The sequence below is a fragment of the Ctenopharyngodon idella genome, chromosome 19 (genome assembly GCF_019924925.1).
Source record: "Ctenopharyngodon idella isolate HZGC_01 chromosome 19, HZGC01, whole genome shotgun sequence".
Taxonomy (NCBI): domain Eukaryota; kingdom Metazoa; phylum Chordata; class Actinopteri; order Cypriniformes; family Xenocyprididae; genus Ctenopharyngodon; species Ctenopharyngodon idella.
This window is the reverse complement of record NC_067238.1, coordinates 10,675,501-10,689,383: the sequence shown is the minus strand read 5'-3', so window position 1 is coordinate 10,689,383 and position 13,883 is coordinate 10,675,501. Positions and strand designations below refer to the sequence as shown.

General features: G+C 36.5%; 2 protein-coding genes across 3 annotated transcripts; one reads left to right on the top strand and one right to left on the bottom strand.

Annotated features, from left to right (window-relative positions):
* The first annotated feature begins 1,853 nt into the window (after positions 1-1,853).
* On the top strand, positions 1,854-10,058 carry si:ch73-109i22.2 (SH2 domain-containing protein 2A). 2 transcript variants are annotated; one of them, XM_051871913.1, is made up of 9 exons: positions 1,854-1,944; positions 3,376-3,578; positions 4,719-4,894; positions 5,039-5,128; positions 7,432-7,609; positions 7,746-8,021; positions 8,783-9,107; positions 9,349-9,467; positions 9,565-10,058. In XM_051871913.1, the coding sequence occupies exons 1-9, from the start codon at positions 1,917-1,919 to the stop codon at positions 9,718-9,720; spliced, it is 1,551 nt and encodes a 516-aa protein (XP_051727873.1). In that variant the 5' UTR covers positions 1,854-1,916; the 3' UTR covers positions 9,721-10,058. The 2 variants fall into 2 exon arrangements, with proteins under 2 accessions (XP_051727873.1, XP_051727872.1); XM_051871912.1 differs by having other exon boundaries at positions 9,319-9,467.
* A 223-nt stretch (positions 10,059-10,281) lies between these two features.
* ssr2 (signal sequence receptor, beta) lies at positions 10,282-13,658 on the bottom strand. The gene is made up of 6 exons (XM_051871920.1): positions 13,514-13,658; positions 12,601-12,758; positions 12,395-12,493; positions 12,048-12,156; positions 10,916-10,993; positions 10,282-10,800 (listed from the first exon to the last, which is right to left on the bottom strand). Exons 2-6 carry the CDS (start codon positions 12,756-12,758, stop codon positions 10,690-10,692), a joined length of 555 nt encoding a protein of 184 aa, XP_051727880.1. The 5' UTR covers positions 13,514-13,658; the 3' UTR covers positions 10,282-10,689.
* Between the last annotated feature and the right edge of the window lie 225 nt (positions 13,659-13,883).

The following is a 13,883-nucleotide window of genomic DNA, read 5'->3' as shown; positions in this document are numbered from 1 at the left end:
GTTGATAAGTGAACCACAGACGCCAATAGAATTTACAGTGAATTAATATTCACTAGCAACAATGGAATAGTTTACCTGTCACCACTGAGAGAGTGACTAGCAAAGGAATCAGTTTCTCATGAATAGTTACAAATGACACTGAAAACAATCACTCAAAATGAACTTTTTATTATTGGAATAACTACCCACATATACAAACAAGTACCATCTAATTATTATATTAGTTGCTATTAAATTACTTATTATTAAATAAAAAATAGTAGTAACATACACTATATGTATGGACTAAATGTTAAAACTGCTTGCCACAGTACACCTCAAATGAAGAACAGGGGTTGGATGTATGTATCATAGGTAACTCTCTCTGCAGCTCCATAAATCCTTTGGAATACGGTTGAGCGATTGACGCTGGAATGATTCATTCAACTAAAACAGACTCATTTGTTCATTTAAGCAGGAAACAAGTCAGACAATTATCGGAGCATTAGTTAGGGTGACCGTAATATTGCACGCAAGAAAATAAGTGGACTCAGCTCAGATCAATGGCTGGACATCTGTTCTTATTTAACCAACGCGATCTTGAAGCAGACGTTTTGAATCAGATGGGAAGGAACGCATCGAAAGAGGAATAATGCGCATGACAATCGCATTAAATAAATCCGTTGTATATCATTTGGTACGCACGACTTATTGTTATTGGTTATTGTCTGGTGCGACAAGTGACAGGCAATTTTCATTCATGTCTCGTGCCGATTTTTATTCTCAATGTTAATGTAAGTGGGCCATCTAGTGGAGGTATCCTGTAACTTTCCAATTGTTCATCATTTGGAAAGAGTAGGCCTATAAAATAAAAACACAAAAGTAGAAATAGTTAAATGAAAATTATTTTCAGAATTATTAAAAACTAAATGATATATGATTTCACTAAAATAATATAGGCTTAATTGATATAGGCCTACAGAAAAAATAGAGAAAGAAAAGGTCAAGAATGAATCTCGTTATGTATCCCTCCCAATACATAAAAAAATGTGTCTTTTCTGTCAAATGTAAAGAAAAACTTGTGGGTGTTGGGCACAGTATCTACTCTTACCATTAGTACACTTCTTTTGTCCTCTTTCTCTTTTCCTCACCTCTCGTTCATTGTGGTCGTTCTTTCTCATCCTGTGTGGTGAGCAAGTCACATGACTTAACTGCCTCTTCTCTCTCTTACAGACAAACACACGCAAAGAGAGAGAGGGGGGGGGGAATCTCCCTCTCACCTTAATAACACACTCACTGCTACTTTCTCATACAAACATAAATAAACCTGCACATATATACATAAACATAAACGTGCACATATATACAGATTGACATATTTTGTGTTGAATGTGGAAGAATTCTACAGACAGTTAAACAAGGCAAGTTAGTGTTTTATTGACAGACATTCATCAACCTAAAAAATCTACAGAATCCCACTAACACTGCAGTATTATGATAAAATTAATCTTTTATTTATCAATTTTGCAAGTTATATTAATGCATGAATATCTTTTCAGAAAATTAGCTCTAAACAATTTGGTAATTATGTGCTGGAAGTTCAAATGATTAAAAAAATCCATAAATTGTGGCATATTTCAGTGCATGGCATGGCATGCATTTTTGAAAATCAATGCAATTTGGTCAGGTTGTTTATTTGAGCTTTAGTACATCAGTTGGATATTTCACACAGAGTTGAAATGAAACTGCGAAATGAAATTTAAAAAAGAAAAAGAAATCTGCACGCAATCACTAGCAGTTTACTATTGGTTCTTTGCTTGTGACCTTTTCTTTGCCGCTTTCTTTCTCTCTGTCACACATATGCATTTAAACAGGATGAGGCAGAAACATTCAAGATCTGATAGGAAGAGGTAGCATTTTACATCCTGCGCTTGAGCATGGACTTTGACTACCAAAAACTTAAAGGTCAGCTATTTCTCACCATCTTCTGAACTTACATAATCAATCTTTCAAGGTAGAAATCGACTGTTTTTAGTATAGAAATAACAAAACACATGGTTTTAAGAAGTTGTGTTTACTTGCTTCCTCTGACAATACACTGACAACTGGAAATGCTTTCTTTTAAAGCCTTAAAATGTCTATATTTATTTGAGTGCTAGAAACAACTGTTATTTGGTCAAGGTTGTACTTTTTGAATTGATCGTTTTGTGAAGTTAAACATATATATATATTTAAGGTTTACTATCAGAATAAAGCATTTTGTGAAGTTAAACATATATATATTTTAGGTTTACTATCAGAATGAAGCTATATGGTGATCAGACTGTGTTTATTCTCTTTTAATGTGTTAATATATAAGCAATCTAGCATTAATATAGAATTGAGAGAAAAAAGCAGAATTGTCCTAGACTTTGTGTTGTGCAAAACATCAACACAAATCTACTCCTCACTATCCTAGACTAATTCTCAGACACATGAACAGATTCTGACTGTATGTCAGATAATCTTTCAACAGCATTGGTGTTACAGAACCTGCAATATTTGTAAGATTATTATTTTGTCGATTGTTTGGTGTCTAGAATGTTCTACAGTTTTATGCATGTTGGTGACGTACTTGTAAAGAAAGTGACATTTCCGTTCGAAGTGTTATTTTGAGCCTGACTGTAGTGTGATTTTATCTACATCTCAACTTCTTAATCTCAAACGCACATACTAATATCTACAATATTAAAAATCTAAATCTATTTACAGATAAACAGATTTGAAAGGACATTAACAGTCAGACAGAAGGCTGAAGGCTTCATTAAGATAATCATTTTAACAAATTATTTTTTTTATTTACTGTTGATGGGGTTTTTAAATACTGTCTGCTTTAATGATCAAACTGCCCTTATTTTTTAGATTAGATTAGATTAGATTAGATTCAACTTTATTGTCATTGCACAAGTAAGGTACAAGGCAACAAAATGCAGTTAGCATCTAACCAGAAGTGCAATAAGCAGTAAGTACAAAATATGAAGTGTCTACAATATGTTACAAATGTACAATAAATATACAAATAAGGCAGTATTATGGACATAATTTACAGGTTTTTAAATACTATCAGCAAGATATACAGATAGGTGTACTATGAACATACTATACAGATGGATTATGTATAAGTGTATGTACACTATAAGCAGAAACTATGAGCATAGAACATCATTTACACTAGTGCAATGGACAATAAAGGGCATAGAAAATATTTCAGTGTGCAAATGGATTACTCAGAGTTCTGGATGTACAGACAGTAGTGCAAGTAATAACAAGTTAACTGTTTTCTTTTGCTTGTTTGTAAAGATTTTTTGCTTGTTTGTAAAATTTTGTGTGAGAAGAATTACATTTTTTGCTCTACAGATGCTGAATCTCAGCGAAGAGAAGAGCGACTGAGCGCTTTTTCTCTCGTTCACCCAATACCAAAGCCCCGTCCATCTGTACCTCCAGAGAACCATCCCACAACCAAGAAACCTCCAGTAAAACCCCGGCGGAGCATAAAGTGTCGTCCCACAGCACAACAAGAGACCGAGCAATTACACCAGGGCCAGCAGAAGGAAAATGAGGTGAATATGTCAAGTAATAAATATGTAGACATGACTTTAAAAGTTTGAAAAGCCCCGTTCCACAAAATACCTTTAAAAAATTCACAATATTGAATTAAAATAATGCTTAACATACTTAAACTACCCACAGCCTGTAATATAGTTTGACTCGTGTATATATATTAAGTATATATTTTCTGAATGATTTAAAATACAACACTTCAACATCTCATATTTAAATGCATATATATATATATATATATATATATGGATATGGTTTGAGATTTGCAGAAACATTCTAATGCCCTCAAAGACAAAATATGAATACGCTACAATTTTCACAAAACAAGACGACATCTGTCAGTGGTTCTGTTGCTCTACATTATCTGTAAAGAGCCTTTTGAAGCAAAGAAATAGTAAATTGGTCAGTGCAGTAATAACTAGGTCAAAACCAACAACGCTTTTAACTTTTAGGCCAAATATATTATATACAATATCTTAAGTACTCTCAAATAATCGATGGGAAAGTAAGTGGTTAGATTTTATGTGATGTTTAACGTCTATCGGACATGATTGTGTCTTTAACCACAGAGTGATCTGCCCTGTAAATATTATTTGCACATTAGAACAATATGCTGGGACTTTTGAAGCCTTTTTAAAAGTACTTCAGTTTGATTTGAATTTTTGTAGGACACTTCTTCAGATCATCTAAAAAATAATCATCTTTGGGTCTATTTCCTATTTCCATCCATGAACCTTAAAGGGTTCTGTCAGGTTCTTAGGGGTTCCCATTATGTGCTCGTTTTGTGGATTTAGTTTTAATTATTTAATTTTGTTTGAATTCATTTCTATTATGATTACATTTTATGAATTAAACAGCTCATAAACATACTTTATCACTAGAAAAAAAAAAAGAAATAATCTGTTAAACATGAAAGTATTATGCAATCATTTAAGATATTTCCCCTTATATAACTTTTTTTGGCATAAACCTTCTTCAGAGTCAAGAACCCTAGGGTTTTTGAACCTTTTTTCTAAGAGTGTGGTATTAGCATGAAAACTTTTGACAATTTTCTAATGTATAGCAAAGATACTGGTAAAACACTTTGACATTTAAAATAATATCTCAATGACATCATACTTGAATTCCCTCTGTTAAAGATGACAGTGAAGCGAATAGATCCTGCTCTGGTTTTGGGTCCCATGGGGCCTCTGGAGGCTCTGACTTCATCTCTGCGAGCTCATACTCTGCTGTGGTTTGAAAGGACGCAGCTGCCTCGACTGCATACACCCGGACAGCCTCTCCCCTGCTGGCTCCATGGTTTTGCTACACGCAGGTTACACCCACATCTAAATATTCTTTCAAAAACATTACAGAAAAAACAGGTGCACAAGCAAAGTTGCACACGTACAGGTGTGAAATTGTGTCAAATACACATACTATTCCAATTTCACACAACCTGTCTTTCTCACTCTCTCAGGGAAGCGGAGCAGCTGCTACAGGATAAGCCACAAGGCTGTTTCCTGTTGAGACTCAGCGAGTCAAAGATCGGCTTTGTGCTGTCTTACAGGTACTTTCACTCATACAGTGGCCTATTTAGTATTTTGGACACTGAAAAGCATTCTTAAAATGTCATTCTTAAGTCCTGTTCACACTAAAAATAGTAACTATAAAGATAACTATAACAGTATATTACATACCACAACGTTCTGTTTATTATAAGTGCACGCTGCAGTCATGTTGTCTGCCGCTTTAAATGCTCAAATTCTTTAAAGTGGGGTGGATTTTGATTGTCAATATTTTTCATCGTTCATCAACTGAGAAAAAAAAAATGTTCTGAAAGTGATTCCAAAGATTTTGTTCCTCATTAATGGTATAGTTGTGGTGTGGTAATGGTATTAGTTGTGGTTCCCTATCCTCATAGAATTAGAACAATTATTAAAACTATTGTTATAGTTATCGTCCTTGGTGTGAATGAGCCTTTAGAATGTGATTGTGTTGGATTTAAAAGTAGTTCAATAAACATATAGTAAATATTAACTTACCTTTTGGACACAGTATTGTCAGTTACATTGTCTATTTTTGCTCTGCTAATTAAAATATTTCTAAACAAAACCAAAAGCAGAATCAACAATTGAGCAACACACAGTTTTGTGGTGTTTTGTTCCTTAATAAATCAGCAAATTTGAACGAATTTAGTACATAATTTAGTGACTCACTAATAAAATATTGACTTATTTTGTTCCTGTATGAATCAATGTTCGAATAAATTGGTTGTGTGAATGATTCAATGACTCTCTAATAAATGCTTCTTGAACGGAAGGCTGCATCCTAATGAGGCTGTGTTCTTCCTAGTCCAGTCCTTCTGGCTTGTAGGCTGGCTTGTCTGGCTTGTACAGTCTTCCTCAGTTTTAAACGCTAGAATGAGACAGTCTAGGAAGTGTGCATGGCTACGTCACATGTTCCCACCCCCACAGCACGAAAATACTATTAAAACTTAATTTTTGGAAAAATACTTTTTATTAAGAATCTTAATATTATCTGACTTTCTATTAATGCAATACAGTGAATGACAACTGTGGTCTCCCAGTGGCTTATATTATTGGCAGTTTAATTTACACCAAAACAAAAGATAACATGTATGCCTTCATCTCCGAAAACATTTTTGTCTTACATTTTATAATGAGCTCAGACAAACTCAGTGCTGACTCATTTTCCGTCAGTTCTTTATCGTGAATTGGAACGTGTGCAAAGGATTTTAGGTGATTGAAGGACATGAAGGATACACTTGATGCATCTTTCAAAATAAGCTGAATGAAGGATGCGAAACAAAAGCTGCCTTCCAAGAATCCTTTAAATTGAGATGGCCTTTGACAGTGCTTGATGACGCAGCAGCAGGAATATGCAGCCTTACTAGGATGCAGACTTCTGTTTGAGAAACACCATTGGACCTGTCCCAAATCGCACCCTAAACACTCGCGGTCTTCCTACAAGTCCGCACATTCGTGATGTAATGCCGCTTTGACTGTCGGGAAGATGTCTGCTGCGGAGCTCGCACCAGTGTGGGCTCGGCAAAAGTGCGCATCGAGGGCACATATCGACCACAAAGGGTCCCTTCTGAGACCTAAAATTGACAAATGGGACATCCTACGGTCTTGTGGACTTGACAGACACGCGCACGCGGCAGCCATTGTAAGTCCACAAGACCAAAAGTGCTATGAAGTGTGCCATTTGGGACAGGGATATTGTTTTGTTCCTGCAAGAAATCAGTGTATGAATGAATCAGTTGAGTCAATGATTCAAACGACTCATAAAGACAGCCCTTTTTTACCTCCTACTGGGTACAGATGTACGCTGCAGAACAACCTGTCAATTGTTGTGTATAACATATTAAGTGTCATATGCATACAAATGTGACTGGACTTTGTCTCAACAAAAATTCTTAAAAATAAATATTTTGCATATGAAGTGTGCTATCGTTCATTTTAAAAATACGACTAAGTAAAATATTTTGTTATCTAATGCAATGACATTTAAGGCCAATTCACACTGCACCACCAGACGACGATCACTGGCAACAAACACTTTGTTGTTGTGTAACACGTTGTGTTTTGTCAGATCAGTTGGCATTGGTTAACGCTTGTTTTCACAAATTAAACATGTTGAATTGTCGTTTGTCAGGTTGTGGAATGTCGGAGAAATCTAGTGATTGCCCGCGGTGGTCGGCATCTGTAGGTGCTGTGCAAATTGGCCTTTAGGCAATACAGTGTGTTCAAATACATTTTGGTGTCATTGTATCTGTATGGACTATATATCTGTAACATATCTAATCTCCCAGTGACTCACTAAATAACAAATTAATTAAATCCCCAGAGGAGAGGACCGGTGTCGTCATTTTATCATTGAAGAGGAGGAGAGTGGAGCATCTGGTAGCATATATCTAATTGCTGGAGAAAAGAGCCGCCATAGAAGTCTGGACAACCTAATCAGCTACTACACCCATAATCCTGTGGGGCCCTTTAATGAGTTGTTGACTGTGCCTTGTATACAGGTACACACACAATTGTTTTCTCTGAAAAAAATGTCATGATTTTTAGAGAGGGGGATATTAAAAATTATTTTACATTTGAATTTCCTGTAATATCACTTCATATCCTGTCTTTCTTTTTTGTGTGTGTGTTATCTAGCCTAATGGTGGCTTTGAGGAAATGAATAGGTGGAAAGTGAAGGACAGGGAAGCAGAGAGAAATGGAAAAGAAACAGATCAAGAAAAGCAAACAAAACTGCCCATGGCTATCGGTCCAGCTGTTCTGAATCCATTACCCACAAACCCCTCCAATCAGATCACTTCTGCTACAGAAGAGACTGTGCAGTATGCAGCAGTGAGAAAGCCACTAAAAAAGAGCTACTCGTTGCCAGAGTGCAACTGTGGACCTAACACAGCAGCGCCTCCTGGCTTAGAAGTGAGTAATTACAGACAATGAAAGCAAAATCTTTTTTCTTTCAAGACTTTTTTCTCACATTTCTTGTTTAAAACTCTGCAGAATTATTTTTTTAAGTCAATAGACTTAATTTAAAGTCATTTCCGGGGACATGAATATCATCAAAGCGGGCTCTTTATCAATAAGCAACCTCTTTTGGTTAATAAGCCAAATAACCTTACAAACCGCTTAGTTATACCCTGGCAACCACCCAAAACACCATAGAAACTACATAACCAACACGCTAAAAATAGCTCCTTACCTTTGCAACTGCATAGAAACGTCCTGGGAACCACAAAGAACACCCCAACATCAAAGTTTTGCACGGCCAATAGAGCTGGATAAAAAAACTCGCGACCTTCATTTGAGCCATATTGCAATAACAAGACTGTGTACTGTGAAATAAAGGCAAGAAAATGTCTTTTTGTTGAATTGTTCTCACGGACTGCATAAACAAACAAACATACAACGCCACTATTGTAGTAAAGTTCTTTTAATGAACGCTTTAAAGGCAATATAATTTACCTACTCACATTTAGTTAATAGCTGTTTCTATTGTCCTGTGCCATCTTCTCATTATTACAGTCTCTGTGTGATGTGTAGCCTATTACGCAAAGCTTGACTAGAAGAAAGGTTTAATGGTGGGTTGTGTTGTTGACTTTTTCATTTGTAACTTTGTGTTTAATGTGAGAGTCATTATATTATACACTAACAGGACGCACTACTTATTTGCCCCCCACTAGAATGGCATTTCTGAGCTTGCTGAAAAACCCTCAGAGGATCAAGCTCCTGCCGTGGATGCCCCATATGCGAGAGTTAACAAACCCCCTAGAGTAGTATCAGAAAATCCCCCCAACCTCAGTGCCCACCCTCAACCTGACCAACAGGGAGCGACAGCGGCTTTTACCCCTTCATCCATCCCAAGCTTTGACACAACAGCAGCAGACCAGAAATACTGGAAACTGGAGCCCATGCACACCTATGAGGAGACCCCACACACACGCACCCGTTCTGAGGAGATTGACTGCTACGCCATGGGGTGGAGGAGGCAGGTGCCAGGAGATGCAGGTAGGAATGAGAAAAACAGGTGTCAAAACTCACTCAAGACTTGCTCATTTTAATCCTGTTTCCTGTTATGAAGGTCAAATTTAAAGAATGATTTTAATTTGTTTCAAAAGAACCACACACTCATTAGTCAGCTAAATAATATATTAGCATATAAAGACATGCAATATATGCTTATTTGGTATATTGTATGCTGTTTTGATTCTTTCCTCAGTGAACCTTCCAAATAATCATCTCTATTCAGAGGTAAACATAAAGGGTGCCCAAGAAGGCTCTGCTGTACCCAGACCGGGGCCTAGTCTTCCTCTCAGACCACCCCCAAGATCTCCTCATGGTCCTTTGCGACCAGAGATCACTGGGCAGGTAAATATCCATATGCACATGTTATGTGCAATATTCTGTATAGTATGTAGTGTTCAGTCTGTTATAAAAATAATCAAATGTATGATTTTTCCCTCAGAGTTTTGGTGTGTCTCCACTAATAGCTCAGACCCAGTACTCTGGTTTTCATTCAGAGCAGCCACATCCAGAGTCCTCCAGCTCTATTTATGAGCAGATTCCAGAGAGATCAACCAGCTCTAGACCATTTCTGCTCCCACCAACGCACAAACGCTGACCTCAAGATTGCACAGCCTCTAAAAGCACCAAAGGAGTATTTAGTTCACATACACTTAATAAAATTTAGAAAACAGCATTGTGATAAACATTAGGATGACATACATATCTGTACCAAATATTACATTACTTATAACCTTTATATACATATATAACTAAACATATAACTGTGGGCTTGTGAATTTTGACCTCTCAATGGAGGTTGCAGACATGTTTATCTGTAATGATAAAGGGATTTTTTTTATTATTATTTAAACTAACTCTGGATATGCCTTTTTCATAGAATCACTCAAAGATGTATTTTATTTTTAAATTAAATGTTAGAATTCAGATTGCCAACTACTGATTTAGTTTGTTTATGCATTTGAGGATTGCAGTCCTCCCTAGTCATTTTTATCAATCCAGTGTTTGATGATAGCCTTAATCGTGTTTGATAGAATTTGACCAATGACATTCCCATAAAAGACCAAAAAAATGCACTAATCACTGCATGAGAAAAACATCACAGAACACCACAGATGAAAGCATATTTCAGCGAGTGATGAGACACACAATGAAAGCATCTCTGTAAAACCTCCTTTTATTTCCACAAACTAGCCCTACATTGATCATGAAGGGCTGTACAGTTCCGTTTAGCATTTGAGCATCTAAGAATGGTTACAAAAAACAAAACAAAAAATAAGATGGTGCACCTAAGGCCGTCATGGAATGGCCACTTTAATGTCAAAAACAAATGTCAATGATCCTCCTACTTTATGCTTCAATCCCCAGATCGCTCAAAAAAATTATTTGATAAAGACCAACATCACTTAAAAACAGATTAAATCATTGACCATTTACCCCAATATGGGTAATTAATTTATTCAAAAACAACATTTTCAACCCACCTACCATAATTCACTTAACACCCCTCCCTCCTCCGACACTCACACAATGATCCCTGATCTGTTTTTGTCCTGTAATTGATATCTCAGTTCTTTTTGCTCTTCGGTGAGTCGTACTTCCTCTTGCTGGAGTACCACAGAAGCAGAGGAATGCCAATGGAGGGAAGGGTCATGACACCAAAAGCTGCCCAGTCCAACTATTAGATAGAGAGAGAAAGAGAAAAGTTTACACTTACATATCATAACAGCACAGGATACATTGAAGGCCACTTTACTCCATTTTCCAAATTAAAGCATTGCTGAATCACTTACGTAATGTGGAGAAAAGCGTCTGTCAAACTCTCTCTGGGCCAGAATGCCTCCCTGACCTGGAGCACTTGTGTAACCAACCTAATAAAGGAGACGAAAAGAATGACTTAGTTAACAACCAATAACTATAATGCAGTGTTTTGCAAATTCTTGATGAAAAAATGAAAATGAAATGAAAATTCTGTCATTAATTACTCACCTTCATGTCGTTCCACACCTGTAAGACCTTCGTTCATCTTCGGAACACAAATTATGATATTTTCGATAAAATCCGATGGCTCAGTGAGGCCTGAATTGCCAGCAAGATAATTAACACTTTCAATGCCCAGAAAGGTAGTAAAAACATATTAAAACAGTTCATGTGACTACAGTGGTTCAACCTTAATATTATGAATCGACGAGAATACTTTTTGTGCGGCAAAAAAAAAAAAAACACTTTATTCAACAATATCTAGTGATGGGCGATTTCAAAACACTGCTTCATGAAGCTTCGAAGCTTTACAAATCTTTTGTTTCGAATCAGCGGTTCGGAGCGTGTATCAAACAGCCAAAGTCACGTGATTTCAGTAAACGAGGCTTCGTTACATCATAAGTATTTGGAAACGTTTAGAAATTTCAATGGTTCACGTGACTTTAGCAGTTTGATACGTGCTGCGAACCACTGATTTGAAAGAAAAGATTCGTAAAGCTTTGAAGCTCCATGAAGCAGTGTTTTGAAATCGTCCATCACTACATATTGTTAAATAAAGTCTTTTTTTTTTTTTTGGCACACAAAAAGTATTCTCGTCACTTTATAACATTAAGGTTGAACCACTGTAGTCACATGAATTGTTTCAAATACATCTTTAGTAGCTTTCTGGGCATTTGAAAGTGTTGATTAGCTTTCTGGCAATGCAGGCCTCACTGAGCCATCGGATTTTATCAAAAATATTTTCATTTGTAGTCCGAAGATGAACGAAGGTCTTACGGGTGTGGAATTTCAATTTTGGGTGAACTATTCCTTTAAGAAGATTATGTATTAAGCCACAAGCCAGGGCCATTTTTATATTATGGCTAATTGAGGCACAGAAAAAAAAAAAAATTTTTTTCCTTGCGCTGGCTGTGCACATGAAAGGTATCGGAGGACTCCACTTACCACAACCTGTCCGCCTTCCTGTGCCAGGTAACTAACTGAAGCAGAGGTGAAGTTGAAGTATCCAGCTTTCAGTGGCCGCAGAACCACTGTGTGAGAAACATTACTGGCACTATAGAGAGGAAGAGTTAGGGAACATAATCTACTAAAGAGCAAAAGTAAATAAAGTACCCTGACTGTCTGCGACAGTTCTGATGATGTTAAGTGCTATCAGTAAAGACAGAAGCGATTGTTTAAAAGTTTAATGGGATTACTAACAGTGTGTAAAATACTCAGAATATAGTCTCATATATGTAAAGATAAAAACAGGATGGTAAACAGAACAGCTATTGCTTTTTGAAGGAGGATACGGAGCAATACGATCCCATTTCACATTGAGCATTCCTGAGACAATGCCGAAATCTTCAGGGGGGAAAGAGTCATCTGACAACTCAACCTCCAGTGCAGCACTAGGCAAAACAAACAAACAAAAAATTAAATGCGATAACGAACTAGATTATAAATCACCACCATCTGTTGAAAATGCGCTTAACTTCTGAGAGAAAGAGGACAATACCTGGTGCCCACATTGTAGATGCTGTACTGCAGAGTAAGATCTCGTCCCTCTACAGCATATCGGTTCAACAGGGACTTAGATGCCAACAGACGAGCCCCTTCTTCTCCTGCCACCAGACCCATCACAGCAACCAGAGCAAATACACAGAACACCCTCATCTGTGGGGGAAATGGAGTATTTATTATACAAAACAGACCAACTGCTAACGGTATACAAGGGTAATCAGCATTTAAACTTGTTGCATAAAAAGACACTAAAACTAAAATGCTGTCACTAGTGCAATAGACTACATCTGTGTGTAGAGGTGAAGAGAAACAGGGCAATTTAGAAGAATGAAGTCACTTGATAAAACATCGATTTATACTCAGTCTTACAGTTGGTTGAGCTATAATAGAGAGTGCAGTCTGTAAGAGGCAGCATCTGCATGCATGAAAGGATGAATGAAATTTCCAAAAAAAGGCACATGTTCTCAAATAACGGTTGTACAATACAGAGATCTGTTCTTAAATATAATACATCTTTTAAAACAGACATATTTTAATATTTTTAAACTCAAGACAGTTCATTTTGTATGCTTACGTGTACAACACCAGTCACACACACAACCGCTACAAACTACTGAATTTCAGCGTCATTACTGTACTGAACTCGGCTAATGATATTTAATGCACTAGAATAAAACTATTAAACAAAAGATTTCAATTAGTGGAATGATTAAATTCTTATATAATCATTTAAAGAAGGTGACAAACTGTGATTACGTGTACTTCGCATTCGTCATAAGAATATTATACAGACAATGTCGACTGTTTACTTGTATAAAATCACAGACAAAATCATTTTCAGTCATTCTCAGCATATATATATATATATATATTTTTTTTTAAACATAAAAATTTAGCAGCCACTTTACCTTCGTCCGCTGGTTTGAGCCTTAAAATTACGAAGACAGTTCAACGCACGCGCAGATGATTTTAGTCTTCCGCTAACATGACGTGTCCACTGTATGTACGGATAAACGCTGAATCCCACAGCGCCGCCTACTGCTTCGGCTGGAACTTTGTTTCAAAATAATTACATAGATAGCAGCAGAAAAAAAGACTTTTATTAATACTTAAATCGTAATAAAGTAAAAATGGAAAAATAAAGGGAAAAGTCTGTATATAAAGAAATATAAAGGTATAAAACATTTTCATTTTAATTGTTTGTGTATGTATAGTACCCTAGATACATTTGTGTGCACACCATTGCAAAATAAACAGACAGATATGGGTCAAGAGCTA